This window comes from Rhinolophus sinicus, chromosome 5, assembly GCF_057876585.1.
Source record: "Rhinolophus sinicus isolate RSI-liver-muscle chromosome 5, RSI-T2T, whole genome shotgun sequence".
Classification (NCBI taxonomy): Eukaryota; Metazoa; Chordata; class Mammalia; order Chiroptera; family Rhinolophidae; genus Rhinolophus; species Rhinolophus sinicus.
Genome location: NC_142505.1, coordinates 108,264,890 through 108,286,145, shown reverse-complemented (window position 1 = coordinate 108,286,145; position 21,256 = coordinate 108,264,890). Strand labels below are relative to the sequence as shown.

The following is a 21,256-nucleotide window of genomic DNA, read 5'->3' as shown; positions in this document are numbered from 1 at the left end:
ATTTCAGGCTATCAAGAAGGGATCTTAAAGTCCTGTCAGCTTCTGCCCTGCCAAGATGCCAACTCGGGTCCCAGCATTTCATTTTCAGCCCAGAGCCCTGGCCGAGATGGATGTCACATTGAGTCTCACCAACATTCAACAGGTATGAAACCAAACACCATCCCCCATTGTGTGCCGACTCATCCATCTTCTCCCCCTGAAGGGGCCACTCACTCCCTGTCCCCCAGCTGGAAAACACATTAAAAATGAACTTCAACAACCCAGTATTTTCAAGTGAGGCCAACATACATTTGTTCACGAAGCTCTTAAGAAGTCACTATTACCAGTCATGTGATTCAAGGATTTATTAATTCATACATGCAAAACATACTGCTAATTGCATTAGCAAAAGATCAATGTAAAAACACTCCACAATCCTGCAACTGTCAATTTAAAAAATTTTCTAGTGGTTGAAAGGTCCAACCTTGTATGCTTGCCAGTGGGTAAGTTGTAGGGAACTAACTCCATTAGCACGAGCACGGGGCTTACACAACCCCACAGACCCAAGGGAACACTGTTAGAGCCACGGGAAGCGTGCCCGCGCGGGCATGGTAGGAGTGTCAGCGTTAGTCAGGGGACAGGTCGGTGATCTGGCAAGACAGTGATGTGAAGGTTCGTAGTTTAAGAATATCAAATATTTTAAAAACCGTAAAGATGCAACACATGATTTTTACATCTAGTTACTAGAAAACTAAGGAAAGCACTTATTAGCTTGAATAAAGTAACATGAAAACAGGAATGCACTTTTACTAGTCTACAAAAAAAGTTTCTAATGCATTATCAAGAAAAATTATAATACAAGGAGGCATATTGCTCATCAGGTTCTATAAGAAAAGCACTTACTAAGTTAGCAACTATGGGAATGACCAGTTCAAAGATGAATTAAATGCCCGATTTTGGGAGGGGCTGCAGATTTTTTAAAAAAGGAAAAGCTTAAGAAAACACTTAGTGATTAACTCATTAATACCGACTTTCTTCTTCATCTACTGCATTGGAAATTAACCTTTTTAAAATTTTACCCGTGACACTTCTGTTCCATTGAATTATTACGTGTACAGTGTAGTGTAAATTAATCTCCACTTCATAGTTTGTCGAAATACTGTCTTTGTCCTTTGATCCCATCAAGTGTCGCACACCCTCCACCACAGTGCGCCTGCAGCTACAGCAGAACACTTCACCAGAGGGGCACGGAAGAGTTCTGTCCAAAACCTCAGCAAAAGCTAATACGCTAATTAAAAAAAAAAAAAAAAAGTCACTACAAAATCAAGGAAATCCATCCAAAGAGTTGAGTAGTTGCACTCACTCCATTGTGACATACAGTACAATGTTAGGGGAACATGGGCAATGCATTCAATGGCAACATTTCAGAAGAGGCTGTACTGCTGTGTGTGAAATGAGAAAGTGTCTGCCTTTCCTAACTTCAGACGCTGTTCTTAAAGACAAAGGTGTTTCAACAGTTTAGTGCTTAGTGTTCTTAGCACAACAATGCAATTTAGTTCTCGGTATTTTGGCAACTCTTACTCTGAGCAAGAATAGGGGCTTTTGAAAAATAAGGCCTTAAAAAGCTTGTCATTTTAGGGCTAAATTTTAATAGAATGTGAAAGTTTGAACTCTTACATTTTAAACAAACAAAACCTAAAAATTACTGATTGGTTCAAAATGGTTTTATGGAAAAACTAATCTGTAACAAAAACTTGGCATTGAGTGCGAAGGCTCCATTGTTTTTTGAGCAAAGCGTACAAAGGTTCCAAGGGCACAGGGCAGCAGGAGACGGGGGCCCAGACATTTACAACAGCAGGCATTTTCTCTTCCTCTTCTTGACAGGAGGTGGGCAGAGAACGGCTCGAATGGCTTCGTCAAACACTGTCTTGAGGCCGCGCTGTGTGAGAGCCGAGCACTCCAGGTACTTTACAGCACCTGCCAAGAAACACAGTCTTTTACAGCCCCGTGGCAGTGTGCATGCCGACCCCCCCTTTTCTAAGCAGAACGGGCGAGGCAGCCCCCCAGGCCCGGCCACCTTCGACTGGCAGGCGAGGCACAGCACAGCAATGCCTAACCCCATCTCCTCCTCCTGAACACTGAACACCATGCGCCTTGCATAGCTGCTTCCCCAAAAGTAAGCCACACCCTGAGCAGGCGGAACACTCGCCACTTCCCCAGACTGGACCCGTCTGTATCACGAAAATAAACCGTGTGGAAAACGAACATGAACAATGCACTTCGTACCGATCTCCTTAGCCATGGCTAAGCCCTGTGGGTAGGTGATGGGCGTCAGCTTCTTCTCCTTCAGTTTCTCAATCGTGTCTTTATCGTCCCTAAGATCAAGCTTAGTCCCCACCAGGATGATGGGAGTGTTGGGACAATGGTGTCGCACTTCAGGATACCACTGGGTACGAAGAAAGGTAAAAGGTTATATGACACTCCTTTATGAACGTTCTTCACCTAAGTTACGGCCACACGTCACGCGTCCCTACAGGCCTTCATGCAGGAAACTGCACCCACTCTCCAGCCTTGTTCACACCTTCAAGGACCACAGGACTACCTAGACACGGGGGCCACCTGGACCACCGGGCTACCTGGACATGGAGCTACCTGGACCACGGCGCCACCTGGACACGCGACTACCTGCGGATGTTGGATTAGGAAGCAGGCCTCCCAAGTTAACAGCCCCACAAGATAGGCGCTACTTGTCAGTAAGTGCAAGAGGGGATGAGGATGGGAAGGTCTCCGCCACCCACAATCCACTTTATTTTTGGTACAATGAGTCAAACTGTTAGATCAGCTTGGAAAGTACTTCATGTTCGGGGATGAGAATACACTATCTGGACAGCTGTCGCCATTACCCCACCAATCACTACGATGGAAGAACATCTTGCATGTATCGTTTCACTAAGTTTGTGAAAGATGCAAGAGTAAAAGTCATGGCCATCATTTTTATTAGACCGACTCCAAGGGGCTTCGTTATTTTAACAAGGAACACGGAACTTCTGAATCAGAGTCTGAAACTTTAGAATTCTGCATACTGAAGTCATATACTTAAAAAGCTGATTATCTACCTTAGCATTACTAAAAACAATTTAAATAACGGAAAATTTCTATCAGTCAATGGCATTTTATTTCTTAATGTTTCTTCCTGAAAATGACATTATGTAACAAAATATTTTTCTAAAAAATTCCCACTTACCTTTGCACGAACATTTTCAAATGATGCAGGACTCACAAGAGAAAAGCAAATTAAGAATACATCCTATAAAAAGGAAACACAGGGAGGCGTTTAGAAAATGACCTGGCAATGACCAAAGCACTTGCTTTCTAAATGCTGCTGGGAATGGCTCATCAGCCAAGTGCGTGCACTACTGAGCACCACAGCCTGTGTACGAAGCTCACGCCTTAGACACACCCCTTGGTTTTTGTCAGATGGCTCCCACCCCAGAACCAGCACGTGAAACAGCCAGTTACGTGTGAGAAGGGGGAAGTGGAGGGCGGAATACGCTACAAGTTACTTGAAGCCACGGAGGCATCAAATCAGACCCCCCGGAGGCCTCTTTTCCATCACCCCCAAGTCCCACTAGGAACCTAATGGCGTGTTATACACAGGGACAAAATCAAGTTCAAGGTACTACTCCAATAGTTTGGTAAAATTTGGTCTGTTTCTCAAAACATCAGCTACAAATGGTATGCTTTTCATCAAGCTTCTCGTCTGCATGTGAAGTATAAACATTTTTCGATGATCGCTCGGTTCCAATTAAACTGCTTCTTAAGAACTGCCAACAGTCGCTGGCCCAGACCCAGGCTCAAGTATTTGCTAAATGAACACGTTTCCCCGTGATGTAGGCTGGTCTGGTGTGTAAGTGGTGTGTGTCTTCCTAGCTGTCACAGCCCCTGCACACAAACATGGCCTCTGGAGAACATGCCCCAGGAAGCTGTATCTGAAGTCGAGTCAAAGAAAGAACTAGGTGCAGAGTAAGTACCTGGAAGAATTTCTGGCTAAAAGTCAAAGATTTGGGTTGTTTCTCCCATTCTGTACTATGTGAAAAGTCTAAATATTTGCCTGGATTAAAAAATGCCCATGCATTTCTAAAATACTAAGTTTATAAAACATTTTCCTGGAAAAAGGCAATTACGCTACTTTGTGAAATGCACCCAATCCCAAGCTAACACTTTCATCCAGCTGATACCTCGTACCTGAAAAGGAAAGAAACATCCCACACAACAGCTTTTTATGAACAACGTTTTCAAAATGCTAGCGCATGCACAAGCTTGTCCAAGAATCACCACGACATTTTGGCCCCTGAGCTGATTAGGACACTTCAAAGCAGAGTGGGGTTAGCTCACCAGTGCCGCCCACACAGCCACACCCAGGCAGGCCAGGCACCGGGACACCACAGCGGAGAAAGAGGCCCTGGCAGCCCCGGTTAGTCCTGCCCGACCAAGCGCACGGCCCGTGGGGAGTTTCCAGGTTTCCACCTCCACCAGCCTGGGGAGAGGACCTTTCCTCAAAGCCTCTCTTCCTCCTTTCACTCAGGAGGAGGGAAGAAAGCAGTTTCCAAACCGCTTTGATTCCAGCTAGTAGGTAAACTGGCACGCTCTAATGAAAGCATGTGTCATCAAGCAAAACCCCAACCTTGAGTGAATTAAATATAAGACATTCAAGGGAGGTGAGGCTCAACAGGAAATCCTAGGAAAACTATGAAACGAGAACAGATAAAGCTTGAAACTGAAGTCGACGGAAAGTTTTACATACGGCAATCGGCTTGTCTTTGCCCCTGGAGGTTCTATCCTTACCATACGTTTCTCCAACCTAGTAATGCACGAGAACTTCGTCTGAGGTTAGTAAAAACTGAGGAAAACAAACATCAATACAGCCTGTTATTTGTTCTTCATCAGAATTCTGTCTCAACCCTCCCACAGTTTTGATCTGGAAGCAGATAATGATCTCACAGGTCTATGATGCCAAATGCCACCAAAACACTCCACCAACCAACCTGGCAAAGGCAGCATAAGGAGGGGCTGTGTGAAGGTCAATAGTGGTGAACAGAGGTCAAGTAAATACTGAGAGGAGACGGGGCGCTCCCCCGGGGCAGCAAACACAGTGGGTTCCTTTGCCCAGGAAGTTAATGCTCAGTCCCTCCCTCTACAAAGGCACGTTCATGTGCTGTCACTGGCATCCATTAGTGACGCACACCTTTCACAGATCTCCATCCGAGTTCTCAGACACGAGCCCAGTGAGGCCACAGCAAACGGCACATGCACCTGTCTGTGAACAGGCCTCTCGGTGAAAGGCTGTCCGGGAACAGGCCAGGCCTGCGAGCTGTGGCCATGACAAGTCTGCCTGTGCACAAACGCTGGGAGTGGGCTCTGAGCTGAGGGGTCTGCATTACGGAGACAAACAGTGTTGCGCACTGGGACCTGCAGCTCCCCGCCCCCTGCACATCTGGATGAGGCGGCCCAGAAGTGACAGCATGTCCAGTGTTCATCACAGTGCTTTCCATTCATTCCTTTGTCCTCCCAAAGTGGAAAGGCTGGCTCTTGCAGCGACACAGAACCCTAGAATTCAACAGAGCCCTGGAACACTTTCAGAGACAGACAAAAAATTATCTTAATTTCCTCTCACTCAAGCTGCTCTGAGTCACAATTCAGAGATCTTAAAGGTCCTGTAACTTCCAGGTTCAATCTGTGACTATTGTGAAGATGTGTCCTCAAGGCCTTGACGTGATACCAATCTTCACTGTGATACGGGGACCCGTGGGGATGGACTGGCCACAAACTCACCTTCAAAATGTCCTCTAGCCACAGCTGTTCTACCCTTTTCAATTTTTAAGAACATCTTTTTGGATTAAGAACATGCTTTCCATCCTTCGTTAATGTTACACCATCTGCCGGTTCCTCCTTCCTTTTTCTTCCCCCAGTAAATATGGCTTTAAGGAAACACTTTTCGTGCTTCTGATACTGACCTAGCATGGATTGTTCCGACCTGTGCGTTCGGCCCTGACACCCTGCACTGTCGGTCCATGCTGCTCATCCCTGCCCGGAGGTCCCTCTATCTATCCGCCTATCCTTGTGACACTCAGAGCTTCCCAGCACGGCCACCTGCGGTGTGGCCGCACTCTGCTTTCCTCAAGGTCACAGGTCACTTGTGTGTTCTGGAGCCTCTTTAGTCCACTGCGCTGTCAAGGCCACAGGCCCACCTTTCCTCTGGACTTGAACGCTCCTTTCCTTGCATCGGCGGTCATTTCTGACCATGCCGACTCCCAGTGGGCCTTCAGTGACTCTGTCACTCCTGTCTCGCACACCTGTTCTCCCTCTCTGGTCAAAAGCACAGCAGTTCTTACCACAAGAAGACGAGTCTGCTTAGCAGAACGAGAGCGGGCAGACCTCTGGATGGCTGGAATCTCAGCACTCCAAAAGCACTATCGTTTCTCATGCTCTCATTTTACTCTCTTCCAAATGCTTTCCACCATGGTTTTACTTTCAGGTTTGGAATAATTTTTAATACAGGCATTCCATGCGCCAGGAAAAAGACCAAGACATACAACGGCAGAGAAAAGCCACTGCACGTGTATCATCAGCGTGGCGCTAACCACGCTGAGGGTGACGAGCAGAGCAGCCCGCCACTCTACCACTGCCAGTTTGTATGGAATCACACAATGTCCCAGGACACCAACATCAGACAAGGGACTGTGTGACCGAGCTGAAACTGAAACCAAAAGTAAAGAAAGAAACAGAAGGGCACGCCACAATCTTGTCTAAGCACAGACAAATCCAAGGTCACACGCAAACTGCCAAACACCCCCTCTCCCAGCTGAGGCAAGCGTGTATGTGACCACTTCTGTACGAATCGCAGCTTTAGCCTTGCTCCATCCCCACCTTCCAGGTAAGGTTTATTCAAATACTCAACCCTAGAACTGCCCTGCTTCCTGTCAGCATCCAAGCCAGAGCAAATCCCCGCTTCCCTGAGCCCTCACCCAAGTCACCCAACCCAAGCCTAACGCTCACCACGCAGTCCCCCAAAGTGTGTGTCTGTCTCCCTTGGGACAGAGTAACAGCCCCAATTCTGTTTAACCACAGGTGTGTCTCTCGAGAGCTTTGGCTGGAGGACACTAATGCTGCAACAGCCAACCTAACAAAGCCCGAAACCTTTGGAAAATCGTAACAGTCAAGCTAAACACTGCGGCTTCTGTTCTTCTCCAATACTGCAGTCATCTAGCCCCGTATTTTAAAACGCTTCTCAAGTCACATACAGAAAATGGAAAGACTGGCATGAACCACTGGGGTCCTGGCTGACCCGAACAGAAGCCAGCAGATCTAAGCAAACCAACCACGGCGTGTGTCAGCACACACAGGTCTCGGGCCTTTGACTCTGGCAAGGCACGTATGTCTGCACTCACTCCACTAAACACTGGAAGCGGTAAGTGAACAGTGAGCGGGCCCCGGGCACGGGGTGGGGCTCCGTACTACGTGGAGCATGCCTTGCTCCTGCGCACGCCAGTGGAAGGTGAACATGCAGATCTTACACAATTTTTTTAAAAGAGAAGGTAAAGACAATTTACTAAGGACAGAAAAGCCCAAAGGGTTACTTAATTTAGAAAAATAAAAGGCTGAAGGGCAATTTATACTGAAGGTGGACTCCTTGCTCACCATCTTTTGGAGAATGAAGTAGAAGCTGACGGTTTAAACAGATCTCACTTAGCCACACAGAGCTACCCAGTGGTGAGGGATGGCGGCATCAAACGGCCACAGGAAACACAGCGTCCTTCTTCAGGACGCCTCAGGTAAGACATCTGCCAACTGGCCCTGCCAGAGTGGGTCTGAGCAGTCATGGATAAGCCACGTGAACAGGCCTGTGGACTACAGAGCCAACAACTGAGACCATGTTCCCCTGGGTACAGAGTGTAGCTTTCTTCCTTGTTGCCAGCGAGAAATGCAGGAAGGACAGCGCGGCTCAAAGGAGGGGACCTTGTACGCAGCAGTCCCTTGGCACTTGGGGCCTGCCCCCTCAGAAGCCAAGAAAACATCTTCATTTCAAAGGAGGCCTGGCAGGCGTGTCTGGCTTCTGTCCCTCGCTCTTGGGCCGTCCCACATGCCCGCGCTCACGAGGTACCTGTGAGCTACCTGAGGGCCGGCAGCACATCTCACTCCCTCTCTGCTATTCAGTATTTCATAGGAAAACAGCCTGTCGCCTCACAGAATGCAACATCACAGTCCAAGGCCTGGCTCCAGAAGGACGACAGCCACTCGACTGCAGCCTCGCCACTACAGCCTGACTCAGCTGGTTACTGCCTGTGTTCTTCAGCACAAAGCAGGCCTCCTGCCAAGTCACCTGTGACTTCCCATGGGAGACTTCCTCAGAGAAAAAGGGCACACCCGACCCTTTGAGTCACAGGCCATAGCTGAGTGACACCCCGCCCTTCCAGATGTATTCCAGGGGGTTGGAGACTCCGCCTCGACCAGTCACTATGTCTGCAAATCCATTCAGAATCTGGAATTACTGAGCACCGCTCGTTATGGAATAGTTTCCTAAACATATTGAAGAACTGGCACCATTTGTGAATTAGCTGGTTTGTATAATTATTCAGTTAATTTTCAGCTGGAGATTAACTGAAAAACCATGCAATTCAAAACCCCCATTTTAGAGTTCTGCTCTTTGTTTAGCACTGTCACCAGAATTCAGCTAAAGGCTGATTATCAAAAACCTATAGCTCAAAGAAACTGTATCTGGCAATTCCTCTAACAGGAAATAAACAAAAAAGACAATGACTGTTGCATGGAAAAAGCTGCATTCAAAAGTTTAAAACTATCATTATTAAACAGGAAGTTAATTTAAAAACAACAAGATTTCACTAGCCTGGAACTAATTCGTTGTTTTTCACCTGCACTCCCTCCCAAGACAGTGATGGTTAAATCAATCTTAAATCAATGGAAGGATCAAAGCCTGCCTTCTGCAGATGTCTCCTGACACTGACCTTAACCCCTCTGGCCAGCCTGGACTGAATTTGGGTTTGGCTGTGACATGAGGAGCTCTCCAGATCAATACACCCACATAAGAGAGGAGGAACCCCAACAGCAGCTGCCCTGGGGTGTCTGCAATGTGCCTGCGGTGCTTCAGATGTATTCATCTTTGAAGAAAGAAGTAAAGATCAGAGATGAAGAAAGCTGCCCAATGCCACACAGCTAGGAAGAGAGACAACGGGACTTGAACCCAAGGAATTTGCTCAACTGCCTCTATACTGTGTTGGCCAGTTAGTCACAAAGTCTCCCAAGTTGTTTGAAAAGACTTTTAAAAGGAAGAACAAACATGTGACAAGAGAAGCAAATGATACAAGTAAGACAACTGCTTATTTAAAGAGAAGTGGCTTCTCACCAGGTTTTCACCAGCTCCTGCTCTAATTAGCTTCGGTAAATAGATTATTTAGCTGTCTGATATAGAAGCAAAACTAAAAGTTTTTCTGACTGGACACAATGAACACATTTTTACAGAACTGAAACCTCGATCTACACTGAGAAGTTGGGTACTAAAGCCATAGAAAATAAGCATGTTTTACACAAAAATAGTATTAAACCCACGAGATTAGTTATAATACTAACTTCACCTACAGGAACCACAATCTTAACTACCGTGTTTCTCCGAAAATAAGATGTAGTGGGACGATCAGCTCTAATGCATCTTTTAGAGCAAAAATTAATATAAGACCCGGTATTATATTAATTATATATTATATTATATTATAGACCCAGTCTTATATTAACACCAGGTCTTATATTAACTTTTGCTCCAAAAGACGCACTAGAGCTGATGGTCCGGCTAGGTCTTATTTTTGGGGAAACACGGTATCTTGTAACTAACACTTGTTAAAACTGGTTTGCAAAAACAAAACAGTATCTGTTTCATACAGCTAAATGACAGTGTAAACTGCTAAATGAAATGTAAGCGCAGTATCAGTAACTGGCAATGCTCAGAACATAAAAACAAAGCCGTGGTTTGCATCGAGGGGGCTCTGCACGCCTGAACTAATTTCACTTCACTTGCTATGCTCACATACCCCAAAGGCGGCAGTATATATAAACAAATCCATAGGTGGCATGCAATAAGTAAACACTCAGGAACTGTGTACTTTAAGGGCACGTTAAAAACCAGTCATGATCCTTACTGTCTGCGGATAGGAGAGGGGCCGTAGTCGGTCGTAGTCCTCTTGTCCCGCAGTATCCCACAAGCCCAGATTCACGGGTTTCCCATCGACCATAACATTGGCAGAATAGTTGTCAAAGCTGTAGGACGGAGGCAGATGGTTAGTCTTTAACCTTGGAGCATAAGGCACAGGTCCAGGACCCGAGTCGCTGACCTAGCAGGGGTCTCAGAGGAGGTGGTCCTGAGAGGCTGGGAAGGGCCGGAGGCCACGAGGCCAGCAGATGCCCCCTCCTGCAGGCATGAGGCGCAGCCTTATGAGTTTTGAAATGGAGGGAAACAGTGTAGAGTGTGAGGGAAACAAATGCACAACTTGAGGAAAATGCCTGAAAAACAAAGGAAAGCTACCAAGTTTCACTGAAACAAATTACTGTCAGCAATGAAAAAGCTTTCCCTTTAATAAACAGAACATTAAGGTTTTTCTCCCAGGAAGAAATAAAGTATAAAATTAGTCCCTCTTTCAAATCCCACTTGTTGAGTTATTCACAGGCAAGTGTGACTCGCTTTCAACAAGATGGCACCTGCAACATCCCCGAGTGTAGGGTGGTAGTTAGTCATGCGTTGGTCACCAAAGCGCAGTGGCTTTGAGAACCTTTTGCATCATTTTCAAAGTGAGTGTACCGGATTACACATACATGTACGTTAATCTGATGTTGCTACATACAAGTTAGTTAACTGTAAGAGGCAGCCCAGAAAAGCCTACAGGCTGACAGGGAAAAATAAGGTTGGCATTAAAAATTTACAAATATCATAGAGTAGTTCACTACAAAGAGAAGCTGGCATTGCCATTTGAAGCAGGGCAAGTGCCAAACAGAATACAATACATCAGCCTTTAAATTAAAACTCCAGAATTCATTTTTACACAGTCTGAAGATTAAAACTTAAGGTCTTACTACACTGGGACAGCAAAGTCAAGGTCTGATTAAGGTTCCAATGTGGTTTACAGAATTTAACGAGCAAACGAGCTTCCATAAAGAAAAGGCTTGATGTGTTGTACCTCTGACTCCATGAGAAAAAGGTAGATTATTAAATAAACTGTAGTGTGACTTTTCTCCCCATCTGGGAAAAAGAATCAGGTTCCTGTCTCACACTATACCGAAAAATAAATTCAAAGTGAATTAAAGATAAAACCTTTAACCACAAAAATCTTAGAAAAATCACTAGAGAATATTTTTGCATCACTGAAGTAGGAATGGTCTTCCTAAGTAAGACAAAACTCAGGGAAAGGGCAGAGGGGCATATTTACGTAAAAATGTTACACTTCTTTATGGCAGAAGACACCATAACAAAGTTCAAAGACAAATGAGAGACAGAGAGATTAATGTTTCTTATATACAAAAGTTCCATCAGTAAGAAAAAATTTCAGTAGAAAAATAAGCAAAGAATTTCAACAGTCAATTCATAGAAGACTATAAATGGACAGTTAAACATTCAAAAGATTTTAACCTCACTGAAGATCAGAAATGCAAATGAGGCAACTTTGTCGATGCATGTGGACCAGCATGTATTAAAGGGTCGTTTCAGTCACAGCTGGTCGAAGTGATAGCCTTTTAGACAGTAAATGGGTAGTGTCTGTCAACATTTAAAATGTCCATTCCCTTTTGATTTGGCCCAATTCCACCTCTGTCACATGTACACAGAGACACAGCACTGTCTGTAATGCCCCCAAGAGGTAAAATCAGCTACAGCATGATAAGGAAGTCCCCACCATCAAAGTGGGACGACATGGACAGTATGACTCCACTTCTATGAAAACAAGCACGACACCCGAGGGAGCCCCTGAGTACGATTGCTGTGCCTCGGGTGACACGCGTGGGACCTGAGGTTTCCTTCCAGCAGGACGGCAGCTGTGAGGACAGAGTGCTCTGAGGCTCAGCGGGCTACATGGGCTCCCTAATAACCCAGTTTGCCACCTCCATCCAATTCTGCTGCCCTATGGAATTAGCAATTCCATCCTCCATGGGGTCCCCCTCATTTCAATGCCACAACTCAACAGTGACATGTAACTAGCAGATTACTTGCCGGAAAGGCCAATTAAAATAGGTTCACGTTCCAGTTCCTTCACACACAGAGCCTAGAAGGCCAAATTTATCTGAAACTCTTATGTTAGCCAGTCTCTGTACTTCAATTAGTTAACTGTCTTTTGTTTCCTGAATGTCTAAAAATCAATGAGGAAAGCTGTGTGTTTATCACTATGTGGAACTTTACATTAAGTATTATTTAAAAGCCCAAATACCTTACAACTAGACTTTGGTGAATGAGATGAAAACTAATCTCTTTTCATGTAAGGATTAAGAATTGCTTTATAGCAAAACAAAGGTCAGAGGTGTCCGAAAAACTTATCACAGACAAGTTAATTTCCAATTTAACTCAAAATACTTACACAGTGGGGATATACTCTCCAGGAAATGCATTGGTTGTGTAACTGATCAGGAGGCAAGTTTTACCTACAGCTCTGCAGAGAAAGAGAAAAAAAGTGTAAGTTACTTAGTCAACATGAATGTAATCCTAGTTTTCTTTATTCTGTTAAAATAATTTATAGAAAAAGCAAAGCGTATACACCAAGTACTTAGCATTTAAAGAAAACTATTTCTATAACCTTTTAACACTACTCATATATTTCCATCCTGAAATTTAAAACAAACAAACTAAATTTCTCAGAAAGGCAGGCAGGAGCCTTCGTGTCCTGTTTAGGTAGGTGATATTAGCATAATAGTCAAGAAATAATTATTACAGGAACAGTATTTTAAAATTGAAAGTCTTTTCTGTGGCCATCTGTAGCAGTCTTTCATCCAAGAATCTTCAATTCTACCCTCAAATTATTCTGATGAATACTAACGTGCAACTATAGCTTTCCTCTGCAACTCCCACTCTGCCGCTAAGTAATACATTTTGTTGCCTCGGAGTGGCAGCTCTAATTCCAGCACCTTCCTAAAGCCATCCCGCTGGCAATCAGTGGTGACTGTTCTCTGAACAGAGTGCTTAGTCATAACCACCACACAGAACTATTCTCACTTTAATTCATCTGTATTCATGTGCTACCCCCCCTCACATATCACCACAAGCTTTTAGAGCAGCTAACACAGCAGAATCCAGACATATTAATTAGTGGCTCAGGGATACAGGAGTAAACTTCCCAGACAGCTGCAAAGAGGAGCAAGTAAAAGAGAACCATGCACAAATACTCCAGAGACTGGAAGGCCTCCGGTAATGGGGTACAGTGTGCCATCAGGCAGTGGTTAGAATAGGGATGGAAGTCTCCCGACTACTTCCCTTTTTTTCCAGAGAACATCACCTAAAAATTAAGATTACTGCAGCGTTAGCCAAAAGCGGTCTCCAAATTTTACAACATTCGGATGGTGAGTTCAGGGGCTTCCAGAGCCTGTGACCCCGGCTGCCTAGTGGTTCCCCGAATGCTCTCCCCACAGGCACGCATCTTTCTGCTGTCCCCTGTTGGCTTACCAAAGTTATGATGACACCCTGGACGTGGGTTGTAGGATTCTGTTGTTCAATCTCAACTACGATAAATTAGGATTCACCATCCAGAAGTTATGTGCTTTTCTATTTTCTCTGCACTCTTAGCTTAAGGCAAAACCTCTCAACAAGGGCAGATAATACAGGCCACCCAGTCTTGCCAATACTTGTTTCACTCATAACATTAAGGGCTTATCAAAAGTTGGACCTCCCCACCCTGAAGACCTCAGAGACTCAAACATTACATCATCAGGAGGAAGCGTCCCACTCCGAAAGGCTTTCTAAACAGAGATGACTCACAGGCCATACATTTTGTTAAAAGCTTAGAATGTCAAATAAACCTGTAGGAGCAGGAGCCTAAGATTTGTAGTCATTACCCCGGATCTGAGATCCACCCAACGCCAACTCCATCACTCACTGGCTAGAATTTTGGGGTAAGTTTGAACTTCCTTATGCCTCGGTTTTCTCAACTGTAAAATGGATGTGAAACTACCAACTTGGTCACGAAACCATTGTATTAATTCCATTTCAATCTATACCAACAAACTGTGTGCTATGCCAGGAAGTGTACAAGGTGCTAAAGATACTGCAATGAACATGACCTCGTGGAATTTATGCAGTTATTTAATTCAAAAGTGAAGAATGCAGTCGTGACACAAGTGTTATTCAGGATGCTCTGAAACGTACAGCAGAGATCTGACCTGGTCTTGGGGCGGCTGGGGAGGCTGTAATGTATGCTGAGGCTTAGGAGGAGGGACATGGGAGGGAGAATGTTCTTGGCAACGTGGCAGCGTAGGGGGAGGCCCAGGACTCAAAGAAGCCCGCTATATCTGAAGAAGGAAGAAGGAAGGGGGGAGTGACAGAGGAAAATTTGAAGAGGTTGTCGTCTCTTGTTAAGGACATGGGACTTGATCTTACTTGGGAAGTCACAGAAGGCTTTCAGTTGCCAAGAAACCAAGAGATTTGCATTTTTAGCAGAAGCCTTTGACTGCAGTGTGCAAGGAAGACTGAGGAAGCTGGGACTTGAAGCCGGACTCTAAGGAAGCTGCAGCTGCTGCTCCATTCCAGTCACCAGCCACGGTGGTCTGGACCAGGAAGGGGGTGTGTGGGGGGGGGGGGGTAGAGAAGTGGGCCATTTCGAGAGCTACTTAGACTTGAGGCAGAACGAGCACAACTTGGCCACAGGTTGGATGTGGCAGCTGAGGAAGAGAGCTGAGTCTAACACCATGGTAAGTGAACCTGTTCAAAATTACAAATGATGTGTAAAAACGTTAACAGTTATTGCTACTTAATGTCCAGGATAAGCAGCTATAAAGATTCTATGTTAAAATGTAGCAGCACTTCCTTTAAGATCCTGGCCTAAGTCTCTTCGTTAGATGTATGAGGAACAAAGCCATTAGTATAAATATGACCAACTGTGTTTTAAATGCTCCAAAATTTCTCTTCCAGAAACTTTGTCTTCAGCTGAAGCATTATCTTTTGAAAGAAAGGTTTAACTGTAAAGAAATTCAAAGTAAAGACATAACCAGACATTGACTGAAATTTTATAACCAATCATTATTTGCTATAAATCTGTGTTCTATAAGAAAACTATTAAATTATATAAAATTATAACTTTAAATAAAGTACATGTCCAACCTTGGATTTAAATATTTACTTAATTTTTAAAACAGATAAAAAGAAAAAGAAAACACTTATCGAACTCCCATTAGTGTATTTATTCACTCCTTTTGAACACACTCCGCAAATAAACGCCAGAGGCCAAAGTCAACATGGGCTCTGGGCGAAGTCACAGCTTCTCCCCACAGGAAGAATGGAGCCCTATTTGGTCACAGCCTGGACTGATGCTGCTGCCGATTTTCTCGAAGTTACTATTTGCTCTGGAATTTCCAATTTTATATATTTAACTGCTTGGTTCAACCTCTTTTTAATCTTTGAAAGATGCCGTAACTCTAGAAAATGAGAATTAATCCACTGGAAGGAAGTTCACATGAGTGCCTCTGCTCCATCTAGTAGAAATGACCAAGATTAAAGCCAATAACTTATGTTCCTATTATGTTCTTTATTTTTCCATTAGGAGAATTTTAAGCAAACTTTTTGCTTAAAATGTTTTGGGTAAATTTCGGTGTTAACTCCTGAAATCTATAAACCAAAACTTATAAGAAAAAAAAAAATCTAGAAACATCAGCAATTTCCTCATGTTAAAAAAAGTAAGGGGGGCCGGTCCGGTGGCTTAGGCGGTTGGAGCTCCGTGCTCCTAACACCGAAGGCTGCCGGTTCGATTCCCACATGGGCCAGTGGGCTCTCAACCACAAGGTTGCTGGTTCAACTCCTCCAGTCGCGCAAGGGATGGTGGGCTCCGCCCCCTGCAACTAGCAGCGGCAACTGGACCTGGAGCTGAGCTGCGTCCTCCACAACTAAGACTGAAAGTACAACTTGAAGCTGAATAGAACCCTCCACAACTAAGATTGAAAGGACAACAACTTGATTTGGAAAAAAGGCCTGGAAGTACACACTGTTCCCCTTCCCCAATAAAATCTTTAAAAAAAAAAAAAAAAAAAGTAAGGGATCCCGGAAGCTCAAAAATTGTAAAAGCCCTTGAGTGCAAGCCCTCGCTATACACTGAGAGGGTACGGGGACTGTAACACAGGCCTTCGATAAGGGCATGACTATGCAGAGAATATACTACTTAGAAAACATATGAACTCATACAGTAGTTTCATGCAGCAAAAATACCAAAGCCAGTCTGAAATTCTAATGTTTTGCTACTAACGGGACACTGCAACCAACTTACAGAAAGCCATCTATTATCACCGCTGGAGGTTTCAAAAAATTCAGACTCTGAGTACTTTCCAGAACACTCAAAGCTGAAGATACTACCAATAGTACAGTTCAAGTCTGAAGCAGCCTTGACTCTAGACCGCCCTTCTAGAACCACCAATCCTAACCCTGGGGGGTAGTGGTGATATGTGAGCTGAAGATACAGAGTTCAAAACAAGAATTTATATCTAACTGCATATCAATCTCATTCTCCTTCAAAATCAACTCTATTAAATCCTTGTAAACTATTCCATCCAATAATGGGGATATGTGATAAAGCAAACAGAAAACTGTTGATTACAGAATCCAAGTGGTGGGTATATGTGTGTTCACTACACAATTCTTCCAACTTTTCCGTATGTTCGAAATTTTTCACATTAAGATGTCAGAGGAAAAGTATTCCTTTTGATGGCATCTGGTAACAGCCAATCAGGAATCGGTAGCAGGATTCCTGATTAAACATCTCCTTTCTAGGAAGACTACAATTACAAGACAGCGAGCTACCTGGTGATGCAGAAGTGAAAAAGTAGGAAGTACTGAGATACGAGGTGACTAAAGCAAAAGACAAGAACATCATAAAAGGTGGATTTCAGGTTTCTAAAAATGGCCTCCTGGTCCTCCTCTACTAAACCAAATCCCAAACTTTTAATGGGATTATCATTTGAAACATTTTTTAAAAGCATTATGTATAATTTTACCAACTAAAATCAAATACTAAACCTAAATCTGGAAGCCAGTGTGGAATTCAAACACCTTTACAAAAGGTCAAAAATATGGAACCTTTGTCTCAAGAGGAAAATATACAGACAATTCATGAAGCTTAAAAAAAAACTCAGGCCGGCCCGGTGGCTCAGGTGGTTGGAGCGCCGTGCTCCTATCGCCAAGGTTGCAAGTTTGATTCCCATGTGGGCCAGTGAGCTGCACCCTCTACAGCTAAGATTGTGAACAACGGCTCTCCCTGGAGCTGGGCTGCCGTGAGCGGCCGGCAGCCAGTGTACGCAACCGGCAGCCAGCAGGAGCTGCCGTGTCACAGCGGCCGACCAACAACCAGCAACCGACGGCCTCAGCAGGGGGAGCGCAAGGCTCATAAGACCAGCATGGGCCAGGGAGCTGTGCTACACAACTAGACTGAGAAACAACGGCTTGAACCGGAGGGGCGAAGGGAGGCAGGAGAAAGGGGGAAAAAACAGCCTCATGTAGCACGCTATCGCTGACTGTTCAATGGAAGTGGAGAGTAACTGGTGGACATACACTCCTATAAAGACCACACCATGGAAGGCCATTTACCATGCTCAAGGAAAGAAGTTCCCGGACAGCAGCATCTGTCCTAAAGGCTAAAGGGACCACTAGCCCCATCTGGACACCAGTTTCTACAGTGAGTGAAATGAGGGCTTCAGTCATTCACTCCCAGCCTTCTGGTAAACCAAAGCCAAAAACAACACTATTCAAAATGGTTCTTTATCAATATTTGAATGTGAGATGCTGTCTTAAGTAAAGCTGAGAGAAAATCTCAGGTCAGAGGCCACCCAAATAAAAGTGACAGACCCTGTGTTTAGGATCGACTGTCTTAGAATTAAAAAGTACCAAATTTATGTCATATTTTACCCTCAATGCCAAATTGCCACATAGGAAATATCCATTAGAAGAATATAGGCTAATTGACCCTAATTATAATGACATAGCCTTTAACCATAATTCCCAAGAACATTTTCAAAGGAAGCTTCCAATTTGTGGAACCTTGGTTAGTTTGCCTTCACTGCTTAACCTGTCTTTAACGGCCTGGAAGTCCACACATTAACTGATTTCTCAGACCCACAAAATTTAGGTCCACAGTTAACAGCTTTAACAATTTTTGAATAAAAGAACATTCTAACTATATCACCAGGAATATATTTTATTTGGGTAAAAGCAGAAAAATATTTTTCGTATGGAAAACTAGGTATCTAAGTTCTGCACTGAAGTAATGTTTGCTGCCTATTGTCCGTTATTTTAAATAATACAGCCGAAACTTTTTTGTAAAGGTACATTTCACTTCTAATATCGCTCAGCCCTAGTCAACATCAATGTTAAATACAGTATTAAAAAACTGAAAAAACTCACGTCCAGGAACTGTTTTCTGCCTAATACTCCCTTTCCAGAGCCTAGCAGCGCCTCCGAGTATCCTAATAACAGCCGCTGGCGCGTAAAAAGCGTTCAGCAGGGGCCCGCAACGGCGAGGCACTTCACTTCCAGCTGAATCGTCACCACTTCCCCTTGCCACACCTCTCCTGGGGGATGAGTGATGTGCTCAGGGTTTCCCCAGCCGTGGTGGGGTGTGGGTCTGAAGGAACCATCCAGATCCCATAGCAGGCATTCAACAAGTATTTGGCTAGATGAGCCAATCGGAACAGTAGAGGTCCACTCCATAAGTTATAAACTAAACATATCTGCTATGCTTATGTTTTAGTTTTAGAAATTTTCAAGTAAGAATATTACTATGGCTAGATACTAAATTGTCAGCACTGACTTTTTTTTCCTTCCGGAAACAATTTCAAATGTCTTACTTTGCAATGACAGAAATAAGCTGAGGATTCATCAACTCGCTGAGCGGTATAAAAGCTACACCAGTCCTAACGACACGACTGGGGAATATTAATCAAAAGGCACAGGGATGCCAGAACTCTTCCTCCCACTTGACCCGACTCCAAAAATGTACCAGTTGCACTGGGACTTGGACGAAACTGGTATTAATTCTTGGAGCTTCCCTGTTCACGCTTAACTACTCGAGCAATGCTGTGACACACAATTTTGCTCGGATTACAATGAGATTGTTTCTATGGGAGAAAAACAACTGCATAAGACAAGTCTTGTCTTCCTCTAGGGCCTGGAACCACCACAGACAGTAATGAACAGAAACGCCTTGAGTCACAGGGCCGCTCGGCCCCGGGAGCCTGTTCTGCTACATCCCATACCGAACGCAAGAAGCGAAGGCCAATTTTTTTTAAGGACCACACCACGCTCGGAGGAAAGAACCGTCTCAATCACACCCAGCTCCTCGCAGCTAGAACCTTCAAAGTTTCTCCACGGAAAGAGCAAAAATCATCATTTAAAAAATCCGAAAAGTAGCGAAGTACAAGCGGAAGATCCCCCCTGGCAACCCCCAGTTTAGGGTCCCCAAAGCAGCTCAGGCAAATTCTGGTCAATGACGACCGACCTGAGCGCCGGGGCGCACGGAAGCTCCCGATGGGGCTCGAGAGGGTAAATCAAAGCCCAGAAAAGGTCCTTTTAAGAGAAAGGCAACTCTCTAAGCCCACGTAATCCACAGGCAAACGAAGGAGGCTGGCGGCGCGGCGCCGGGGAAGTTCGGCCCCGCGGTCAGCGGGCGCGGGGAGAAAGCGGAGGGTGGAGTTCACTTTTCCCTCCGGCCGCCGTCGGCGATTCCCTCCCCCACCAAAAAGAGAGGAAAAAAGCCGGAACCCGGCGCGCGCCGCCGGGTCCCAGGGAGGGGTGGCGGCCGGCGCCCCCCGCCCACGCCCCGGAGAGGCCCAGGCCCCGCGCGCGCCCGCCCGCCCGGCCCCCGCCTGCGCTCCCAGACCCGTCCGGCCCCGGCCCCCGACCCCGGGCCCCGCACTCACCCGTCTCCCACCACCACACACTTGATGGCCTGCATCTGGGCCGCTCGCTGGGCCGCGGCGGCGGCGGCCGGGCGCTGAGACGAGAAGCGGCGGGCTCGGGGCGCGGCAGGCGGGCGGGCGCGCGGCTGCGGACGGCAGGGCGCGGGGTGCCGGGGCCGCTGTCCACGCCGCCTCGCCCTCCGCCAACGGGAAGCCGGAGCCCAGCAGCGGCCACCACCCAAAGCTGGGGAAAACTGCAGAGAAACAGGAAATGGCCGCTCCACTCACATCCGGCCACCCCTCCCCCGCGCCCGCGCCGCGGCTCCCAAGCTCGGGGCGGGGCGCTCCTGCCGGCGCGCTCACCGGCTCCTCGCGGCTTCGGGGACGCTCGGGAGCGCTCGGCGCCGGCGGGGCGCGCGAGGCGCCATCTTTGCGCGCAGACGGCGCGGTGCGGTCCTGGCCTGCGGTGCGGGATTCGGCCTGGAGAGGAGCCCTGGGTCCCAGGGGCCACGTTCCCGGCGCCCCAACCTACTCCTGCCCGAGGCCCGCAGAAGGGCGTTGGTCTGTCCATCCTGTGTGATGACCGTAACTTACGTGATGACAGGCACTTCTAGAAAATTCGGAACCCAAAACTGTAAAGACCATATGCCGTACCATTATTCAGACATAACCGAGGTATATTAAGCCCCAAATGTGCTGAACTTTCTTCCCTTGCCTATGCACTTTATATTATTTTTAATGCGTTGAACACTTACTATGTCCTATGCTTTCGTTGAACAGAAATTTTAACTTCCACGGCTGAAAGTCATTTTAAAAGAAAGGGTTTATTGGATCATTGCTAGCTAGAAAAAAAGAAGACCAGGGCCTGGGGCATAGATTCTAAACCACCAGCAGCCGCGCCAGGTGGAAAAGGCAACATGTCTGCCATCCTGGTGTCAACCGGCTTTTTTAGGGAAACAGTTTGGGGAAGAAAGATGTAGGTTGTTTTGAAAGAATTTACACTGGCTACAGATAAAGCTGGTGGGAGAAGGTGCTGCAGAGCTAGCTCTGGGGTAGGCACTGAGTCCATAAGGAAGAAGCATTTGCTGCTTTGGATTAGTGGTGGGCAACAGTCTAGAAAGTTCATACTTCAACAAGAAGTGGAGGG

General features: G+C 45.8%; 1 protein-coding gene across 1 annotated transcript; it reads right to left on the bottom strand.

Annotated features, from left to right (window-relative positions):
- Positions 1-329: 329 nt before the first annotated feature.
- Positions 330-20,554, bottom strand: RAC1 (Rac family small GTPase 1). The gene is made up of 6 exons (XM_074313943.2): positions 20,131-20,554; positions 12,606-12,677; positions 10,188-10,305; positions 3,224-3,286; positions 2,266-2,425; positions 330-1,956 (listed from the first exon to the last, which is right to left on the bottom strand). Exons 1-6 carry the CDS (start codon positions 20,163-20,165, stop codon positions 1,826-1,828), a joined length of 579 nt encoding a protein of 192 aa, XP_074170044.1. The 5' UTR covers positions 20,166-20,554; the 3' UTR covers positions 330-1,825.
- Positions 20,555-21,256: the final 702 nt, after the last annotated feature.